The 20,677-nt window shown below is 43.6% G+C and overlaps 1 protein-coding gene and 1 long non-coding RNA gene across 18 annotated transcripts in view; one reads left to right on the top strand and one right to left on the bottom strand.

Moving 5' to 3' along the window:
- Positions 1 to 3,385, bottom strand: part of GNL3L (G protein nucleolar 3 like) — a 91,604-nt gene extending 88,219 nt beyond the window's left edge. For 4 of the 17 annotated variants that reach the window (XR_010154664.1, XR_010154661.1, XM_054676612.2 and 1 more), the window contains exons 1-2: positions 3,259 to 3,373; positions 982 to 1,047 (exon numbers count right to left, since the gene is read on the bottom strand). Coding sequence is in view for 4 of the 17 variants with exons in the window: in XM_054676612.2 (XP_054532587.1) it covers positions 982 to 1,000 (19 nt within the window). In the remaining 13 variants the exon portion in view is untranslated. Of the gene's footprint in view, positions 1 to 981; positions 1,048 to 3,141 lie in introns of all 17 variants that reach the window. The other 13 variants (XR_010154663.1, XR_010154662.1, XM_063803957.1 and 10 more) reach the window with 10 other exon arrangements.
- A 90-nt stretch (positions 3,386 to 3,475) lies between these two features.
- On the top strand, positions 3,476 to 20,473 carry LOC134809283 (uncharacterized). Its single transcript, XR_010154665.1, has 3 exons — positions 3,476 to 3,558; positions 4,555 to 4,655; positions 19,071 to 20,473. It is a non-coding gene; the product is annotated as an uncharacterized LOC134809283 (long non-coding RNA).
- Positions 20,474 to 20,677: the final 204 nt, after the last annotated feature.

Genomic DNA, 20,677 nt, shown 5'->3' with positions numbered 1-20,677 from the left:
AACAGTATGATTCTTGATGACATTTTTATGATTATATAAAAAATGTATTTTTTTCCCACCAAGCTGTCCACTGGCAGGGCCAGCATTCACACAGAAAACAGAGCACAATCCTCATCCAGCCTGCCCAGTGCCAGTGTGCTATCCAAATGTTATCATTTTCTTTTCTTTTTTTGTTTTGTTTTTTTCCTTTTTTTTTTTTGAGACAGCGTCTCACTCTGTCGCCCAGACTGGAGTGCAGTGGCATGATCTTGGCTCACCACAACCTCTGCTTCCCAGGCTCAAGCGATTCTCCTGCCTCAGCCTCCCAAGCAGCTGGCATTACAGGCACGCTCTTAACCACTAGTACAACTTATGGTACCAACCGATAGAGAAAAATGTTAGGACATGTCGGGGTTACAGGCAGTGTGATATGTTTTTATCGCAATTCACCTCAGATCAAGTCACTTAACCTTGCTAAGCTTCAGTTTCCTCATCTGTAAATTGAGAATGGGGCATAATGGAAACATTCTCTTACAAGGAAGTCAGGAGGACAGCAATGATACCATATGAAAAAGATCCAGACTGAGTGATGTGAAACATATTCAACAGTTTTTAAAAGTTGCTGTGAAGGCTGGGCGCAGTGGCTCATGCCTGTAATCCCAGCACTTTGGGAGGCCGACGTAGGCAGATCACTTGCGGTCAGGAGTTCGAGACCAGCCTGGCCAACATGGTGAAACTCCGTCTCTACTAAAAATACAAAAAGTAGCCTGGCATGGTGGCACACACCTATAATCCCAGCTACTCGGTAGGCTGAGGCAGGAAATGCTTGAACCCGGGAGGCGGAGGTTGCAGTGAACTGAGATTGCACCACTGCACTCCAGCCTAGGTGACAGAGCGAGACTCCATCTCAAAACAAAAACCAGAAAAACAAAAAGTTGCTGTGAAATTCTATGAATATTCATTAAAAGCACAGGATTGGGAGGGGTGGTAAAGGAAACTCACTGTGTCTAAGTTTCATCATGATGACCAGCTTGAAAGCAGATAGGTTCAAATCTGCTTGTTCTCTTCCTGTCAGAATGGGAGAAGAAGCAATTTGAAGACAGCTGGGAATCACAATGCCACAAGCCCCCTCCTAAGTCCCCTAAAGGTAAAATGTTAAAGAACATTATGAGGAAGGCGTAATAATTAGGAAAACTGGGAGAAGCTGGAGCTAAAGCCTCATATGGCTGAGTCCACACAGAGAAGGCAGTGTCATACTACCCAAAGGGAGGAATAGGTCTCAACCTCATCCCGGGTGGAGTCAGTGGCTCAAAGCCACTGGGCTTTGAGCCCAGTGGGGTCAAATGGGGTCAGATGGGGTCTTTGGTCCTTATTCCTCCACACTGTAGTGTTATATTCTAGGTAGGGGACTAGTGCTCAACACCTCCACACTGAGGGGAAAGGGACATGCAAGGATGGTCTATTTCTATATGGGGTGATAATAGTGCCTCTTTTCCCAAGTAGGGGATTCTATATCTCATCTACCCTGGGAGAGGTGGTGGGGAAGGGCGTAAATAGATCTCAGGAGTCTACCCTGGGGAAAAGGGGCCTGAGAACAGGGATTCTTACCTGAGTGTCTATATGGACTAAGTACAAAATCTTGGAGGAGGGGGTAAAAATCTGTGCCTGCATATGCCTGGGGTCTATACCTTGGTGATTTGGGTTGGGGGGATTGCCATCTGTCCCTCTACTCTGGGGTGCAGAGAAACTGGGGAAACCCACAAAGTGGCTGTGTGCATCTCTGCTGCATGGAGAAAGAATCACAGATCTGTTTATCTCTAGATTATGGGGATGGGTCCTGCGTCTCTTCACCCTGGAGAGGGCTGTGGTACAGGATCGATATGCCTGATTCCACAACTATGCAGCTTTGAATAAGCGGGTCTGCACCTTACCTGCAGTGAGCTATTCTGGACCCTTCTATGGAAGGTGGACTGTGACAACTTTCATCTTTTATGCTGGTTGAAGTCAGCGGCACACTAACACTGAAAGAAATAGGGGCTCTGGTTCTCTGCATGGGTGGTGTGTGGAGGGGGCTGGCAATGCAGCTATAAATTAATAGATCAGCCCTAATACTTGGGGGTGGGGGCGTCTGTGATTCTACCCTGGGTGGAGAGAAACAGATCTGAGCTCCACTACCTTGGGTAAAGGGGAGAGACCATACGCACTGAACTGCCAGGTAATCAGCGATGTCACTCCCTCTCAACATTACAGGGAGGGAGACCTGCATATCTGCTCCTGTGGGGTATCTCCCTTGCTACATTTAGTGATTCTAAATCTTTGGGGGAGGTAGGGGAGGTAGGGGGATGATCTGTGTCTACCTCAAAGGGAGAGGAACACATCTGAGCCCCTCTACCCCCACGGCCCCTCAAGGGGCAGACCTGACTGTCTCTTCATGGATTAAGGTCTGTTCCTGTTTGCTTCGAAGCATGTTGGGTGCTTCGAAAAATTACACATTCGGTAAAACGGGGGCTACGGAAGTAGGGATCAGGTCTGATTCTCCACAATGGGGACTCACTCTAACCTAAGAGGAGGGGGCAATCGGCTTAGTTGTCCATAGGCTGAGGCCTGTAACTGCAACCACTTTGGGGACGGGTGAGTTGGGGAGCGATACTGAGGGCTCTGAGTCTACGCGTATGGGGAGGAGGTGCCCTCCCTCTGTATATTAAATGTTTCTAAGCTCCTCTATGCTGGTATGGGGGCAGATACATCAAAGCCTCTGTCTGTCCTGAGGAGGTGCCTCGAGGCGGCTGTCTAGAGCCAAGCCAAGGAAGTGCCTTAAGTCGGGAGAAGTCTGCGCTGCTCAGCTGGGTGGAGGGAGATGTCTCTACACGGTTGGGGTGGATGTCCCCCATGCCTTTGGTGGGTCGACTCCTGTCTATACAGGGTGAATGCAGAATGGAGCCTCACTATCTTGAGGACGATCAACGCTTCACCACACAAGTGAAGTTTGTGCCTCCCTACACAGTGTGTCCCGGGTCTACACCTTTCTAGGTGGGATGGGGCAATGCCCCTCTCCCGGCAAACTCCACTCAGCGAAAAGGCAATTCGGCGCGTCTCCACGTGTGCCGCGATCCCTGCCCCTCTTCCGGTCCCTTCTACCCTGGAAGGGATCCTGCTGTTTACCTCTCTATTCCAGGTTGGCGGGCATCTCTGGTTTCACATCCAATAGACGATCCTAACTGCCCGGCCGTCTAGGTGAGCACACATTGTGAGAAAAGAGGAGAGAAGTTTCTTACTTACACTTCCGGCGGGGATCTGAGAAGCGAGGGCAACACGACAACTCGGTTGAGCGAGCAGAAACTCTCGCGCAGCTAGGCTCCGACTTCCGGATCCCAGGCCGGCGGCGCCCGACTCCGCCCACCGTGCGGTCTCCGCGGGTGGGGGGGAGGGGGCGGAGCTTCTGACTGACAGCTGACGCCCGCCCGTCCCTTCTTCGCGACCACGCTGGCCCCGCCTCCTGCCTGCCCCGTAGTTAAGGAAATAGCGGAGGAGGGAGAAGGAGGACGGCGAGATGACCGGGAAGAAGCGGCGGGTCGACTGGTGCGGCCATATACCTTACTTGCAAGCCAAAATTTTGTCTGCGGGCATCTGTCTGGGGTTAAATATGCGTGCTCCCAAATCTCAATAACCAGGCAGTCACCACGCCCGAATCAGACAAGGGTGGGGGATGGTGTCTTTGTCTGCCTGGAAGATGGCGACAGCAGGGTGTGAGAAAATGGCCGCCTGGGTCACATGTCTGGCCGGGTACTCCCCACCTGAAGTGAATTGGTTAGCTATTCCCAACCACCTTCCCGGGTCCTTGAGCCCCAGACCATCCCTGAGCACTCCTAGCTTTTTCTGCATACGTTCAGATCTATGGCCATACCCAACCCGAGCTGGAGCAGGAGCCAGAACGACTAGAAGCCTCTCCCACCCTTTTGTCTTCTTCCCCTCCTACTCCATCCTTCCCTCAATCCCGGAGCAGCGTCTGCAGAAGGGAATGAATTTATATCTCTGGAGTGGGGCAAGTAGGGGTTTCTGAAGCCATCTCAAGGAGCTGGCTGGGAAGTGAGGTCTCCCCCACAAAATAGTAAATATTAGTCTGCAAATGTTTTCTTCTTGATGGTTTAATTCCAGCCCCTCCTCTTCCTCAAGCCTAAACCCTGGGGTGGGGCACAGAGTAGGTGGAACTCTGTGCCTCCGAGGGTGGGTTTGTTTCTCCACTTCAAGCACAGACGGGCTGAAAATGACTCCATCTGTCCCTTTATCCCTTACATAAACAGGACTCACTACCTCTCTACATCGTTGAAGGGCTTCTAACCTCTCATCCTAGAGACACATGAAATTCCTCTGGACCCGAAACCAGCCCTGACCACTTTCACCTTTCCCCCTGCATTTGCAATTTTGTTCTGTTTCTCTAAGACCTAACTCTTGTCACTTCGATGAAACCTTCTCTGACTTTCGCAGATGAGTTAGAAACCCAGAGCACCTTACCTATACAGCTAAGCTAGCACTTATCACAATACTGTAGTTGTTTATGTGACTGTGTCTCCACAGGAGGGTGAACTCCCTGAGAGCAGGGGCCATGTATCTTCAAGCTTTCAACACCCAGCACAAGACTGGTATGAGGCAGGCTTCAACAACTGTTTGTTAAATGGGTGAGTTTACAGGCCTGCACCACAAAAAATGGGAAATGGGCTGTTTAGTAGATGGCATTGGGAAATTTGGCTCTCCATGAAAAGAAATATAAAACTGGATCTCTATTTATTCCACCTAAGAGGGTAGACTGTGAATGTGAAAGGTAAAACTATGAAGTTAATATATGCAGGAGAATATCTTTGTGACTTGTGACTGGGGAAGGACTTTTTAAACAAAATCCCAAATGCACAAGATATAAGGGAAAAAATACAATGAAATCTTGTGGAAACTAGTTATTACGACTTTGGAAAACAATTAGGAAGTATCCAGAATAGCTGAAGATGACCCTGGGACCCAGCAGTTCTAGTATTGGAGATGATTGATTAATAGGTAGATAGACAGATAGAGATCCCCTCTAAACTTTAACTCCTAGAGAAATTCTTATACATTTGCTCAATGAGCATGTGGAAGAATGTTCATTGCAGAACTGTTTGTAATAGAGAAAAAAATGTGAACAGCCCAAAATTCCACCAACAGGAGAATGAATAAGTAAATTATGGTATAGCCATATGACAGAATACTATGCAGAATATTATAATGAAAAAGAATGAATCATGTTGCATGCATTGACCCAGCTAAATTTCAAAAACACAATACTGAGATAAAATACAAATTGCAGAGGACACATAAAGTGTGAAACCATTTATATAAAGTTTTAAAATCTAGAAAACAGCAAACAATGTTGCTTATAGATTATATAGATATATAAACAATAATTTTTTTTTGAAACAAGATGTTGCTCTGTCGTCCAGGCTGCAGTGCAGTGGCTTGATTTCCTCTCCCTGCAGCCTCCACCTCCCTGACTCAAGCCATCCTCCCACCTCAGCCTCCCAAGTACCTGGACTACGGGCATGTACCACCACACCTGGCTAATTTTTGTATTTTTTGTAGAGACAGGGTTTCACCATGTTGCCCAGGCTAATCTTGAGTTCCTGAGCTCAAGTGATCCAACCACATCTTGGCCTCCCAAGGTGCTGGGATTACAGGTGTGAGCCACCGCCCCCAGCCAACAATAATTTTTAAGGAGAAATACCAAATCCAGAATACTGATTACCTCTGGGGAAGAAAACAAAAGAACAGAATGAGAGAGAGATACACAGGGAACTTCAACTGTTTGTCTAATATTTTACTTTCTAAGCTAGGTGGTAGGTACGTGGGTTTTTGTTATCTTCTCTATACTTATTTGTATGTCTGAAATATTTCATATTTTTTAAAAGACTACAAGGATCTGAAACAAAATGTTAATAATAGTTAAATCTAGATTAGTGGTTCTCTAACTTTCCCCAGCATCAGAATCACTGGGAGGGCTTGTTAGAACACCAATTACTGGGCCTCATGCCCAGAGTTTTGATTCAGTAAGTCTGGTTTAGGGCCCAGGATTTGCATTTCTAACAAATCAAAGTGACATTATCAGTGAATTTAATTTTCTTCCTTGTACTTTTCTGTGTTTTACATGTATTTGATGAATATTTATTACTTTAGTGAGAGATTGTGTTATTTTTTAAAATCTCTTTCATCTCTACTTCCCACTTTCATTTCCCTCCTATAGGCAGCCATTCAAAGGTGTTTTATGCATATTTTTGCATATATGCATTCTTGGAAAATACGTATTATTGCTTTATGTGTATTTCCTCCTTTTTTTTTTTTTTTTTTTTTTTTTTGAGCCAGGGTCTTGCTCTATTGCCCAGACTGGAGTGCAGTGGCATGACCTCCACTAACTGCAATCTCCGCCTACTGGGCTCAAGGGATCCTCCCACCTCACCCTCCCGAGTAGCTGGGGAACTACAGGCGCACATCACCATGCCCAGCTAATTTTTAAAGATGTTTTTACTGGTCTCGGCTGGGCACTGTGGCTCACACCTGTAATCCCAGCACTTTGGGAGGCCAAGGCAGGCGGATCACTTGAGGTCAGGAGTTCGAGACCAGCCTGGCCAACATGGTGAAACCCTGTCTCTACCAAAAAGAAAAATACAAAAAATTAGCTGGGTGTGGTGGCAGGCACCTTAATCCCAGCTACCTGGGAGGCAGAGGCAGGAGAATCGTTTGAACCCGGGAGGCGGAGGTTGCAGTGAGCCAAGATCAAGCCATTGCACTCAAACCTGGGGGACAAGCACGAGACTTCTCTCAAAAAAAAAAAAAAAAAAGATTTTTTTACTGGTCTCAAACTCGGGGCTCAAGCAATCTGCTTGCCTCGGCCTCCTAAAGTGATGGGATTGTGGGTGACTGCACCCGGCCAAATTTTTATTTTATATTGTTTCCAAATTCAGAACAGTCGAAAGAATGGTATAATGAAAGCCCATATACCCTTATACTTCACCAAATATCATCCTACATAACCACAATACCATTATCAAACCTAAGAAGATTTAACTATAATTCAATAATGCCATCACGTATAGCCCATATTCACATTTCCACCCAATTATCCCCAAAAATGCAGCTTTCGTTTTTTGATCCCAGGATCTAATCAAGGTTTATGTATTACGTTTCTTTTTTTTTTTTTTTTTTTTTTTGAGACGAAGTCTTGCTCTGTTGCCCAGGCTCGAGTGCAGTGGCGCAATCTTGGCTCACTGCAACCTCTACCTCCTGGGTTCAAGTAATTCTCCTGCCTCCACCTCCCAAGTAGCTGGGACTACAGGCGCCCGCCACCATGCCTGGCTAATTTTTGTATTTTAAGTAGAGACAGGGTTTCTGCACACTGGAGTGATCCATCCACCTTGGCCTCCCAAAGTGCAGGGATTACAGTCATGAGCCACCACACCTGATGTTTGTGTATTACATTTGGTTGTTATATCCCTTTAACCTCTTTTAATCTAGAATAATACCCCTATATTTTTTGTTTCAAATGACATTTATGTTTTTGAAGAGTCCAGGCCAATTGTCTTGTAATATGTCCCATATTCTGGATTCTTTTGTTCTTTTCACATGAATAGATTCAGAATAAATATTTTTAGCAAGAACAGTACATAGGGGATATCCTTTATTTTGTATTGTGTCACCTCAAGAGGCACATGATATCAGATTGTCTCACTATTGAGCATACTTTGTACTTGTTTTTCTTTTACATAAATATCTCATTCTGGCCAGGTGCGGTGGCTCATGCCTGTAATCCCAGCACTTTGGGAGGCCGAAGTAGGCGGATTGCTTGAGGCCAGGAGTTCAAGACCAGCCTGGCCAACATGGCGAAACCCTGTCTCTACTAAAAATGCAAAAATTAGCCGGGTGTGGTGGCACACACCTCTAATCCCAGCTACTGGGGAGGCTGAGGCACGAGAATCGCTTGAACCTGGGAGGCAGAGGTTGCAGTGAGCTGAGATCACACCACTGCACTCCAGCCTGGGTGATGGAGTAAGACTCTGTCTTAAAAAAAAAAAAAAAAAAGTCATTCTGTTTTCCATTCAGCCTAGTGTTTTTAAGGTCTATCCATATTGCTGTGTGTACATCTAATCTATTGCTTCTTTTTTTTTTTTTTTTTTTTTTTGAGATGGTGTCTCACTCTGTTGCCCAGGCTGGAGTGCAGTAGCGCTATCTGGGCTTACTGCAAACTCTGCCCCCCGGGTTCCTGCCTCAGCCTCCCGAGTAGCTGGAATTACAGGCGCCCACGACCATGCCCGTGTATTTTTAGTAGAGACGGGGTTTTGCCATATTGGCCAGGCTGGTCTCGAATTCCTGGCCTCAGGTGATCCACCCACCTCGGCATCCCAAAGTGCTGGGATTACAGGCGTGAGCCACTGCACCCAACCTGACCTCATCCATTGCTTCTATCTGCTCATGGTAACCATACTGTGCCTTCACTGCATAGATTGCCTCCAGCTCTCCAATAATACTTCAGTGAACATCCTTGTACATATTCCCTTATTGACCTGTGTGAGGATTTCTTTTGGAACATACACTCAAGAGCCACATGATTACATTCTAAAGTATGCATATACTTAGTTTGACTTAAGAACACCAATACTTCTAGATGGTTCTCTGGGATGGCAGTACCAGTTCACACTTTCACCATGTGTGAGGATTTCTGTATCCCCACATCTTCACTAACACTTGACATTCTCTAGCTTGCTATTTTTTGTTTTTAAGACAGAGTCTCTGTTGTGCTCTCCTCGGCAGCACATATATTAAGACAGAGTCTTAATGCAGTAGTGCGATCTTGGCTCACTGCTACTTCCACCTCCCGGGTTCAAGCAATTCTGCTGCCTCAGCCTCCCTAGTAGCTGGGATTACAGGCGCCCGCCACCATGCCCTGCTAATTTTTGTATTTTATTAGAGATGGGGTTTCACCTGACCTCAAGCAATCCACCCACCTCAGACTCCCAAAGTGCTGGAATTACTGGCGTGAGTCAGCATGCCCGACCAAGATGGCTAATTTTTGCCAGTCTAATAGGTGGAGTAGGTTTCAATCCATCTAGATTCCACCCTCATATGTGGTAATACGTGGGAATGTAGCTTTATTATTCTCCACATGGTAAGCCGGGTTTCCCACCATCAAATACTGAACAATTCCTCCTTTTCCCATTGATTTGCCATGCCACCATTATCATATGTTATTAGGCATACACACATAAACACACATACGTCTTTTTCTGTCCTTGGGCTAATACCACCTTGGTTTTAGTATTTTGTAATGTGTCTAAATATCACATGGAGCATTTCCTCCTCTTTAGTCTTCTTTTTAGGTGTCTTAGATCTATTGCCACATAAATTTTAAAATGAGTCTATCAAGGTCTTCAAAAATCCAACTGGGATTTTGATTGGGATCACACTAAATTTATAGATTAATTTGGAGGAACTGCCATCATTGTAATAATTACTCATTCCATCCAAAAACGTGGAATATACCCTCATTTCTTCAGTTCATCTTCTTCTGTGTTCTTTATTAAAGTTTTCTCTTAAGAATTGTGTATTTTAAAAAATAAAAATGAGGTCAGGCACAGTGGCTCACACCTGTAATCCCAGGATTTTGGGAGGCCGAGGTGGGCAGATCACGAGGTCAGAAGTTCAAGACCAGCCTGGCCAACATAGTGAAACCCCGTCTCTACTAAAATACAAAAATTAGCTGGGCATGGTGGTGGGCGCCTGTAGTCCCAGCTACTTGGGAGGCTGAGGCAGGAGAATCGCTTGAACCCGGGATGCAGAAGTTGCAGTGAGCCGATTGCGCCACTGCACTCTAGCCTGGGTGACAGTGAGACTCTGTCTCAAAAAAAATAAAAAATAAAAATAAAAATGAATTGGTTACCTTGGATGTTGCTAAGGCATCAGCTCATTCTGCTGATAATTAATCAACAAATGGAAAAAATCTGGCATTATTCCTGCCTTCCCACATGAATCATATTGCAGGTTAATCAAATAGATAATTAAGGAAAGAGCTTCTTTATGGAAGACTCAACTTATAAATGCAAGAGAAATGGCAGTGTTACAATTCAATCCCTAATGAGATAATGGATTTAAGAAAAAATATGGCTGCTAAAACCATAGGTGAAAAACATTTGGGGAATTATAACAGAGAAATTAGGCTGATACCATCTGACCCTACTCATCAAACTTATCATCAAAGACAGAAAACAAGATATATGTGCCTTCTTATGTTGTGCAATAAGAAGTATACAGCACTATTCATGAAGTATACTTTTAAACAAGAAGGAAAAAAGAAACAATTTAATCAAGCATCTCTATTTAACTTCATTTACAAAAAATTCAGGGAATATAGGAAGAGAAACATGTTAAATGGTACCGGGAGAAACAATACACCAAAGCAAGAACTTGGGAAATTTTACAGGACAAAAGAGCCAGTATATTCAACAAATAAATGGAAGGAAGAAAAGAGAGGGAAAATTACAGATTAAAAAGAAAATAAGGCTGGGCATGGTGGCTCATGCCTGTAATCCCTGCACTTCGGGAGGCCGAGGCGGGTGGATCACTTGAGGTCAGGAGTTCAAGACCAGGCTGGCCAACATGGTGAAACCCCATCTCTACTAAAAACACAAAAATTAGCCGGGCATCATGGCACATGCCTGTAATCCCAGCTACTGGGGAGGCTGAGGCAGGAGAATCACTTGAACCCGGAAGGCAGAGTTTGCAGTGAGCCGAGATTGCACCACTGCACTCCAGCCTGAGGGACAGAACGAGACCTCGTCTCAAAAAAAAAAAAAAAAGATTAAAAAGAAATAAAAAGGAAAGGAAATTTCAGAGATAAAGCAAACAAATGCAATGTGTGGGTCTTGTTAACAACCAGATTCCAATGAAGTATAAAAAGATTTTTTTTTTTCGAGATGGGGTCTTGTTCTGTCACCCAGGCTGGGGTGCAGTGGCAAGATCTCGGCTCACTGCAGCCTCCGCCTCCCAGGCTCAAGCGATTCTCCCATCTCAGCCTTCCGAGTAGCTGGGATCATAGGGGCGCACCACCATGCCCAGCTAATTTTTGCATTTTTAGTAGAGACAGGGTTTCACCATGTTGGCCAGGCTAAAAAAGGTATTTTTGAGATAATGAAGGACAGTAGAACATGGACTGGGTGTTAGATGATATTCAGGAATAAATGTTAAATATGTTGGGTATGTTAGACCGGGCACAGTGGCTCACGCCTGTAATCCCAGCACTTTGGGATGCTGAGGCGGGTGGATCACCTGAGGTCAGGAGTTCGAAACCAGCCTGGCCAACATGGTGAAACCCCATCTCTACTAAAAATACAAAAATTAGGCCGGGCACGGTGGCTCACGCCTGTAATCCCAGCCCTTCAGGAGGCCAAAGCGGGTGGATCACGAGGTCAGGAGATTGAGACCATCCTGGTTAACACGGTGAAACCCTGTCTCTACTAAAAATACAAAAAAATTAGCCAGGCATGGTGGCAGGCACCTGTAGTCCCAGCTACTTGGGAGGGTGAGGCAGGAGAATGGCGTGAATCTGGGGGGTCGGAGCTTGCAGTGAGCCGAGATCGTGCCACTGCACTCCAGCCTGGGCCACACAGCGAGACTCTGTCTCAAAAAAAAAAAAAATACAAAAATTAGCCAAGCGTGGTGGTGCACACCTGTAATCCCAACTACTCCTGAGGGTTTGGCAGGAGAGTTGCTTGAACCCGGGAGGCGGAGGTTGCAGTGTGCCCAGATCGTATCACTGCACTCAAGCCTGGGCGACAGAGCTAGACAATGTCTCACACACAAAAAAAAAATGCTGGGTATGTCAACATTATTGTAATTATGCTTTTTTAAAAAAAAAAAAAGTGTGTTAGAGAAACATGGTTTTTATGTGTGAGATTACCTCAGGTCTGGAATTTGCGTTAAAATACTCCAGGACTGGGCATGGTGGCTCATGCCCGTAATCCCAGCACTTTGGAAGGCAGAGGCAGGGGCAGCATCTGATGTCAGGAGTTCAAGACCAGCCTGACCAACATGGTGAAACCCTATCTCTACTAAAAATACAAAAATTACCTGGGCGTGGTGGCAGGCACCTGTAATCCCAGCTGCTCGGGAGGCTGAGGCAGGAGAATCACTTGAACCCAGGAGGCAGAGGTTGCAGTGAGCCTAGATGGCGTCATTGTACTTCAGCCTGTGCAACAGAGCAAGACTTCGTCTCAAAACAACACACAAAAAAAACCTCCAGATGTATTCAGGCATTACTTATGCATTAAAATACATTAACAAGTAAGTTTTAAAAAAGAATTGTTTATTTATTAAATTTCTAATTGCCTTCGAGTTTTGTTACTTTGTGAACTTTTTTTTTTTTTTTTTTGAGATCAGGTCTCGCTCTGTCACACAGGCTGGAGTGCAGTGGTGTGATGTTGGCTCACTGCAGCCTCTGCCTCCTGGGGTGAAGTGATTCTCCTGCCTCAGCCTCCTGAGTAGCTGGGATTACAGCTGTGTGCTACCACGCACGGCTGATTTTTGTATTTTTAGTAGAGATGGGTTTCACCATGTTGGCCAATCTGGTCTTGAACTCCAGGCCTCAAGTGATCCACCCTCCTCAGCCTCCAAAAGTGCTGGGGTTACAGGCATGAGCCACCACGCCCAGCCTGAATATGTCATTTGTAATAGATAAAACACACATTTTGAATATTGAAACTATTTAAAAATTATACTTTGAGATTTCTTATCCCCATCTAGTCCACCCAGTTCCCCTGCACCCCCACAGGTATCAGTTTTGTTAGTTTATTTTGTCTTCTTCTAGTGTTTCTTTATACAGATGCAAACAAATATAAATGTATAGCGTATTCCACCTTCCGCCTTACACAGAAGGTGCCGTACTATGTATATTGTTATACATATTGCTTTTTTCACTTAATAATACATCTTGGAGGCCAGGTGCAGTGGCTGACGCCTGTAATTTCAGCACTTTGGGAGACCAAAGTGGGCGGATCACCTGAGGTCAAGAGTTCAAAACCAGCCTGGCCAACATGGCAAAACCCAGACTCCACTAAAAATACAAAAATTAGCCAGGCGTAGTGGCACACGCCTGTAATCCCAGCTACTCAGGAGGCTGAGGCAGGAGAATCGCTTTAACGCAGTAGACAGAGGTTGTAGTGAGCCGAGTTTGCGCCACTGCACTCCAGCCTGGGTGACAGAGCTAGAATCCATCTCAAAATAAATAGATTAATTAATTAATTAATACATCCTGGAGGTCTTTCCCTATCAGAGCACTAGAGAGTTTCTGGAAAGTAGAAAGCATGAAAGTAGAAAGCTTTCTGTATGAAAGCACATAGGACTACTACCTCAAAGTATTAGGTAATGTGAATGTATGTTATGTGCACATTTATTTAATGACTGTGCCACAAAGGATAGATAGTTCATACAGATGCAAATATTTCTGTAGGATACATTCCAAGAATTACATTTGTAACTTTGGGAGATACTGCCAAAATTGCCTCCACAGGTGTTGTATCATTTTGCATTTCTACCAGCCAAATGTGATTGTATCTGTTTCACCACAGCCTCACAAGCAACGGAGTGTACTGTGAGACTTTTGGATTTTTGACAATGATAGGATAGAAATGGTATCTCAGGCCAGGCACGGTGGCTCACGCCTGGAATTCCTGCACTTTGGGAGGCCGAGGCAGGCAGATCACCTGAGGTCAGGAGTTCAAGACCAGCCTGGCCAACATGGCAAAACCCCATCTCTGCTAAAAATACAAAATTAGCTGGGCGTGGTGGCGAATGCCTGTAATCCCAGCTACTTGGGAGGCTGAGGCAGGAGAATTGCTTGAACCAGGAGGCAGAGGTTGCAGTGAGCCGAGATAGAGCCACTACACTCCAGCCTGGGAAACGAGTAAAACCATCTCAAAAAAAAAAAAAAAAAAAGGAAAAAAAGAAAAAAAATGGTATCTCAGTGTAGTTTTGATTTTCATTTATTATGAGTGATGATAATTTTTTCATGTGTTTAAGGGACTTTTTATGTGTTTTTGTATTAATTATCTGTTTATATCCTCTGTCCCTTTTTCTGTTTGGTCTCTGGCCTTTCATTCATTTCAGAACTTTGTTATATAATTAGAGAGATCATAAACTCTACTCCTTTAAATACAAGTTTTAAAAATTAAATAAATAGGCCGGGCACAATGGCTCACGCCTGTAATCCCAGCACTTTGGGAGGCCCAGGTGGGCGGATCACAGGTCAGGAGATCGAGACCATCCTGGCTAACACAGTGAAACCCCGTCTCTACTAAAAATACAAAAAATTAGCCGGGCGTGGTGGCGGGCGCCATAGTCCCGGCTACTCGGGAGGCTGAGGCAGGAGAATAGCGTGAACCTGGGGGGTCGGAGCTTGCAGTGAGCCGAGATCGCGCCACTGCACTCCAGCCTCGGTGACAGAGCGAGACTCCGTCTCAAAAAAAAAATTAAATAAATAGAGATAGACCTTTGTCAATGATCTCAGCTGTCAATTTTTTCCCCAGTTCATCATTCTTCAGACTTTGTTAACGGACTTTTTTCCAAAGCAAATTTTATTTTATTTATTTATTTATTTATTTATTATTTTTTGAGATGGAGTCTCGCTCTGTTGCCCAGGCTGGAGTGCAGTGATGCAATCTCAGGTCACTGCAACCTCTGCCTCTTGGGTTCTAACAATTATCCTGCCTCAGCCTCCCAAGTAGCTGGGATTACAGGCGCCTGCCACCACGCCCAGCTAATTTCTGTTTTTGTTTTTTTGGTTTTTTGTTTGTTTGTTTGTTTTTGAGACGGAGTCTCGCTGTCTTGTCCAGGCTGGAGTGCAGTGGCATGGTCTCGGCTCACTGCAACCTCTGCCTCCCGGGTTCAAGCGATTCTCCTGCCTCAGCCTCCCGAGTCAGCTGGGATTACAGATGCCTGCCACCATGCCTGGCTAATTTTTTGTGTTTTTAGTAGAGAGGGAGCTTCACTATATTGGCCAGGCTGGTCTGGAACTCCTGACCTCAGGCAATCCGCCCGCCTCTGCCTCCCAAAGTGCAGGGATTATAGGCGTGAGCCACCGTGTCCGGCCTCTGTATTTTTAGTAGAGATGGGGTTTCGTCATGTTGGTCAGGCTGGTCTCGAACTCCTGACCTCAGGTGATCTGCCCACCTCGGCCTCCCAAAGTACTGGAACTTACAGGCGTTAGCCACTGCACCCAGCTGCAAATTTTATATTTATATAAATAAATTTATGTTTTGTTTCATGGATTCTAGATACTGAGTCATAGTTTTGTGATAGATTGCATTAATGACCCCAATTTTTCATGTGTCTCTTTATCTAACTTTGGTAAAGGTAGTACCTTCCCACACTGACTCTTGAGTTTGGCCATACAACTTGCTTTAATCAATGGGATAGTAGCAAACTCGGTATAAGCAGAGACTTGAAAAAGCTCTTGCATATTCTACTTCCTCTCTTGGACCCCTGCCGCAGCTGTGAGAACATATTCAGACTAGCCTCCTGGAGAGATGTGAGAGACAAGTAGAAATGAGCTTGGTCATCCCAGACAGTGTGTCCTATAGCAGCCAACCAACCTCCAGCCAAGCCACCAACTGGGTGCAGACACATAAGCTAGCCCAGTTGAGATTAACACAGCCTAGTCCAGATCATAGAACCTCCCAGCTGACCCATAGACTCTGTCTGAGTTTTGGTACATAATTATTCACTTTGGTTTACAACACAGCATTATTGTGGCAGTAGTCCCCCATCATCATTCTTTCTTTTCAGAAATATGCTGGCTATGCTTGCTTGTTATTTTTCCATATGAACTTAGAATCAGCTTGTCTAGTTTCAGAAAAAAAAAAAATGATATGCTTTTTTTTGAAACAGAGTCTCGCTCTGTCGCCCAGGCTGGAGTGCAGTGGTGCGGTCTCAGCTCTCTGCAACCTCTGCCTGCTGGCTTCAAGCGATTCTTCTTCCTCAGCCTCCCAAGTAGCTGGAATTACAGGCGCCCACCACCACACCCAGCTAATTTTTGTATTTTTAGTACACACAGGGTTTCGCCATATTGGCCAGGCTGGTCTCGAACTCCTGACCTCGTGATCTGCCCACCTCGGCCTCCCAAAGTGCTGGAATTACAGGCGTGAGCCACCATGCACAGCCAAAAAATGATAATGGGCTTATACTAAATTTATAAATTAATTTGACATCTTTATGATTTTAAGTCTTCCCATCTGAGAACGTGGCATGCCTTTCCATTAGTTCCTTCAGATTGTTATGAATGTTTCTCATTAAGGTTTTAGACATTTCTTGTTAAGGTTGTTTATAGGTATTTTATCTTTTTTGTTGCTCTAATAAATGGAGCCTTCTCTTCCATATATCTTCTAACTGAATGATTTCTATATATTAATTTTATATCCTGCTACCTTACAGAATTCTCTTGTTTGTAGTAGTTTCTCTATTGGTTTGTTTGGGTTTTGTGGCTATACAATCTGATCATCTATAAATGGTGATAGCTTTACTTCTTCCATTTCAATTGTATATTTAATTTATTTCTCTTTTCTAATTGCAATGATTACTAGCTCCAATGCAATTTTTTTTTTTTTTTTTTTTTTAAGACAGAGTCTCTCTCTCTCACCCAGGCCACAGGGCAGTAGCATGATCTTGGCTCACTGCAACCTCCACTTCCCAGGCTCAAGTGATTCTCATGCCCCAGCCTCCTGAGTAGCTGGAATTACAGGTGTGCACTACCACACCCAGCTAATTTTTGTAACTTTAGTAGAGATGGGGTTTTACCATGTTGGCCAGGCTGGTCTCAAACTCCTGGCCTCAAGAAATCCACCTGCCCTGGCCTGCCAAAGTGCTAGGACTACAGGCATGAGCCACAGTGCCCAGACAACCTCCAATAAAATGCTAAATTGTAGTGGAGAGAGTAGGTACCCTTAGTTGGTTTCTGATTTTAGCATATAAATACTGGTGGTATTTCCTGGTTAAGTGAAATGCTGGATTTGGGGGATCGATCTATCTATAGAGAATGAGATAAAATATATATCAGGGAAGAAACCACATATTCCTCTTTTATTGAATGTTTTTATAAAGAATGGGTATTGATACCAAAGTTACTGAAGGAGAAGAAAAATAAAAGAATGGGTGTTGAGTTTTGACAAACAACTCTTTGGTATCTCTGAATAAAATGATAGGATTTTTTTACTTAGATCTAATAATAGGTTAGATTATATTAATGGATTTCCTAATATTGAACAATTCTTGCATTCCTGCAATAAAACCCACACAGTCATGGATTCTATTTGTTAATATTTAGGATATTGTGCCGATATTCCTAAGTGAGAATTAGTCTATGTGGTTTTCTTTTTCTTGTGGAGTCTTTGTCAGATCTTGGTATCAGTGTTATTATTCACTTGATAAAAACATTTTTAAAGTGTTCCTTCCTTAGGCTCAGGAAAATAAGAATAGTATTTGAATTATCTGCTTTTTAGTGTGAAAAGACTTCCCCTTGTGAAAGGATCTTGCTCTATCTGGTGCTTTGAGGAATTGGGGAGCTCTTTATAACTTTGTCTATTTCCATGAAAATTGATCTACAAGGCCAGGCGCGGTGGCTCACGCCTGTAATCCCAAAACTTTGGGAGGCTGAGGCGGGTGGATCACATGAGGTTGGGAGTTCGAGACCAGCCTGACCAACATGGAGAAACCCTGTCTCTATTAAAAATACAAAATTATCCAGGCTTGGTGGCGCATGCCTATAATCCCAGCTACTCGGGAAGCTGAGGCAGGAGAATCGCTTGAATCCGGGAGGCAGGGGTTGCGGTGAGCCGAGATCGTGCCATTGCACTCCAGCCTGGGCAACAAGAGCGAAATGCCATCTCAAAAAAAAAAAAAAGAAAGAAAGAAAAGAAAATTGATCTACATGGACTTGTCTTTTAGGGTCAGTTTGTAAATTATATTTTCCTAGGACATTATCCATTTCTTCAGTTCTTTGAACAATTTCTATAGAGTTGTGTTTTGTGATATTTAAAATGTCTTCTTACTATAGTTATGTGCAACTTTTCATTTATTTTGTATATTTGTGCTTTCTCCTTTTCCTGATTATGTTATCTAATAGCTTATATAATTCTTTTTTACAGAATCAACCCACTCATTTATTAGTCCTACTGTTATCTATTTTCTAACTCCTTTATTTTAACTTTTATTTTTGTTAATTCATTCCTTCTGCTTCCCTGTATTTGTTTTGTCTTTCTCTAACTTTTTCAATCTGATGCTTATTCATTTAGTTTTTTTGTTTGTAATGTAAGTATTTTAAGGCTATGAACTTTCCGCTGACCACTGCTTTAGCTGTATCCATAGATTCTGATACGGAATGTTTTTATTGCCATTATTGTCTAGAAATTCAGCAATTTTGGTTTGTTTTTTGTTTGTTCATTTGTTTGTTTTGAGACAGGGTCTTGTTCTATTGCCCTAGCTAGAGTACAGTGGTGCAATCGTAGCTCATTGCAGCCTCAAACTCCTGGGTTCAAGGGATCCTCCTACCTCAACCTCCCAAGTAGCTGGGACTACAGACATGCATCACGACACCCAGCTACTTTTTTATTTTTTGTAGAGACAGGGATCTCACTGTGTTGCCCAGGCTGGTCTCAAACTCCTGGCCTCAAGTGATCCCCCTGTCTCAGCCTCCCAAAGTGCTGGGACTACAGGCATGAGCCACTGAAACCAGCTCGAGTTTCCCCTTGACCCAAGAGTTGTTTGAGTTTTCACATATTCAGATCCATTTTACACTGATCTCTAGTTTTATCCAGTTGTGATCAGAGAACATTGTCTACATTGGTTTTACTTTTTGGAATTTATTGAGATTTTCTTCTTGTCCTAATATTGAGTTTGCTGTTTAGGTTTTCTGGTTCTTACTAGGTTTTTTGATCCTTTACTCTGTTCTGGAATGAGAAAGGTAAGTTTAATTTCTCCTGTTCTTAGTGTGTTTCAATTTATAATCTATTTCTCCTTGTATCTCATTATTTCAGCTTTGTGAAAATTGCTATTTCATGTGGTACAAAAATATTAGTAACTTTATATCTTCATTGTGAATTGTGGCTGTATTAGTCCATTTTCACGCTACTGATAAAGACATACCTGAAACTGGGAAGAAAAAGAGGTTTAATTGGACTTACAGTTGCACATGGCTGGCGAGGCATCAGAATCATGGCAGGAGGCAAAAGGCACTTCTGACATGGTGGCAGCAAGAGAAAATGAGGAAGAAGCAAAAGTGGAAACCCCTGATAAACCCATCAGATCTCGTGAGACTTATTCACTGTCACGAGAATAGCACTGGAACTACCGGCCCCCTTGATTCAATTACCTCCCCCTGGGTCCCAGCCACAACACATGGGAATTCTGGGAGATACATATTCAAGTTGAGATTTGGGTGGGGACACAGCCAAACCATATCAGTGGCCTTTTTTGTCTCAATTAATGCTTCTTTGTAATAAACAACTTTTTATTTTTGATTAATTTTGGATTTACAGAAAGGTTGCAAAGATAGTACAGGGTTTCCATACACCCTTTACCTAGTTGCCCCTCATGTTAACATCTTGTATGACTACCTTCGTCTGAGCTAACTGAGAGATTAACATTGGTATGTTACTATTAACTAAAATCCAAACTTTATTCAGATTTCACCAGTTTTCCACTAGATATCCTTTGTCTATCCTAGGCTTCAATTCAGATGTGACATTGCATTTAGTCACCATATCTCCTCCAATCTGTGACAGTTTCCCAGTCTTCCCTTGTTTCTGATGACCTTGTCGATGCTTTTTGTTATGAGTTCCTAACTTATCGGAAATTAAGATGCAACATTTTTGCTTTTTTTATTTGCCTTTTATTGGTATGCCTTTGCCCTTTCTTGTATTTTTAGCCTTTCTGAGTCAGTTTGTTTTAGTTGACACTCTTGAATATAGCATTGAGTTTTGCTCAGTGATCCAATAGAAAAATATTTTTCCTTAAACACTTGAGCTAAGACAGTTTGTATTTATATATATGAAAGATGTTTAGTGTTAGTATTGCCATATTATTTTATTTTATTTTATTTTTTTCGAGACAGAGTCTTGCTCTTTCACCCAGGCTGGAGTGCAGTGGCACGATCTTGGCTCACCTCAACCTCCGCCTCCCTGATTCAAGCAATTCTGCCTCAGCCTCCCGAGTAACTGGGATTACAGGTGCGTGCCACCACAGCTGGCTAATTTCTGTATTTTTAATAGAGATGGGGTTGCACCATGTTGGCCAGGCTGGTCTCAAACTCCTGACCTCGTGATCTGCCCGCCTCGGCCTCCCAAAGTGCTGGGATTACAGGCATGAGCCACCGCACCCGGCCTGTCATATTATTTTAATGTTTTTCTATATGTTTATATATTAAAAGCATTTCACTATATAGTCTGTTTTGTTTGCTTGTTTTTGTAATTATCCTGACATTTAGAAAAGCTTATATTTTGGTCTGCTGATTAATTTTAAGTATCTTTTTTTTATTACCTTTTTCTTTTTTATTTTTTTGAGACAAGGTTTCCACTCTGTCATCCAGGCTAGAGTGCAGTGGCATGATCACAACTCACTGCAACCTTGACCTCCTGGACTCAAG

This window comes from Pan troglodytes, chromosome X (assembly GCF_028858775.2).
Source record: "Pan troglodytes isolate AG18354 chromosome X, NHGRI_mPanTro3-v2.0_pri, whole genome shotgun sequence".
NCBI lineage: Eukaryota > Metazoa > Chordata > Mammalia > Primates > Hominidae > Pan > Pan troglodytes.
The sequence above is the reverse complement of the archived record's forward strand: the minus strand, read 5'-3'. Positions and strand labels throughout refer to the sequence as shown.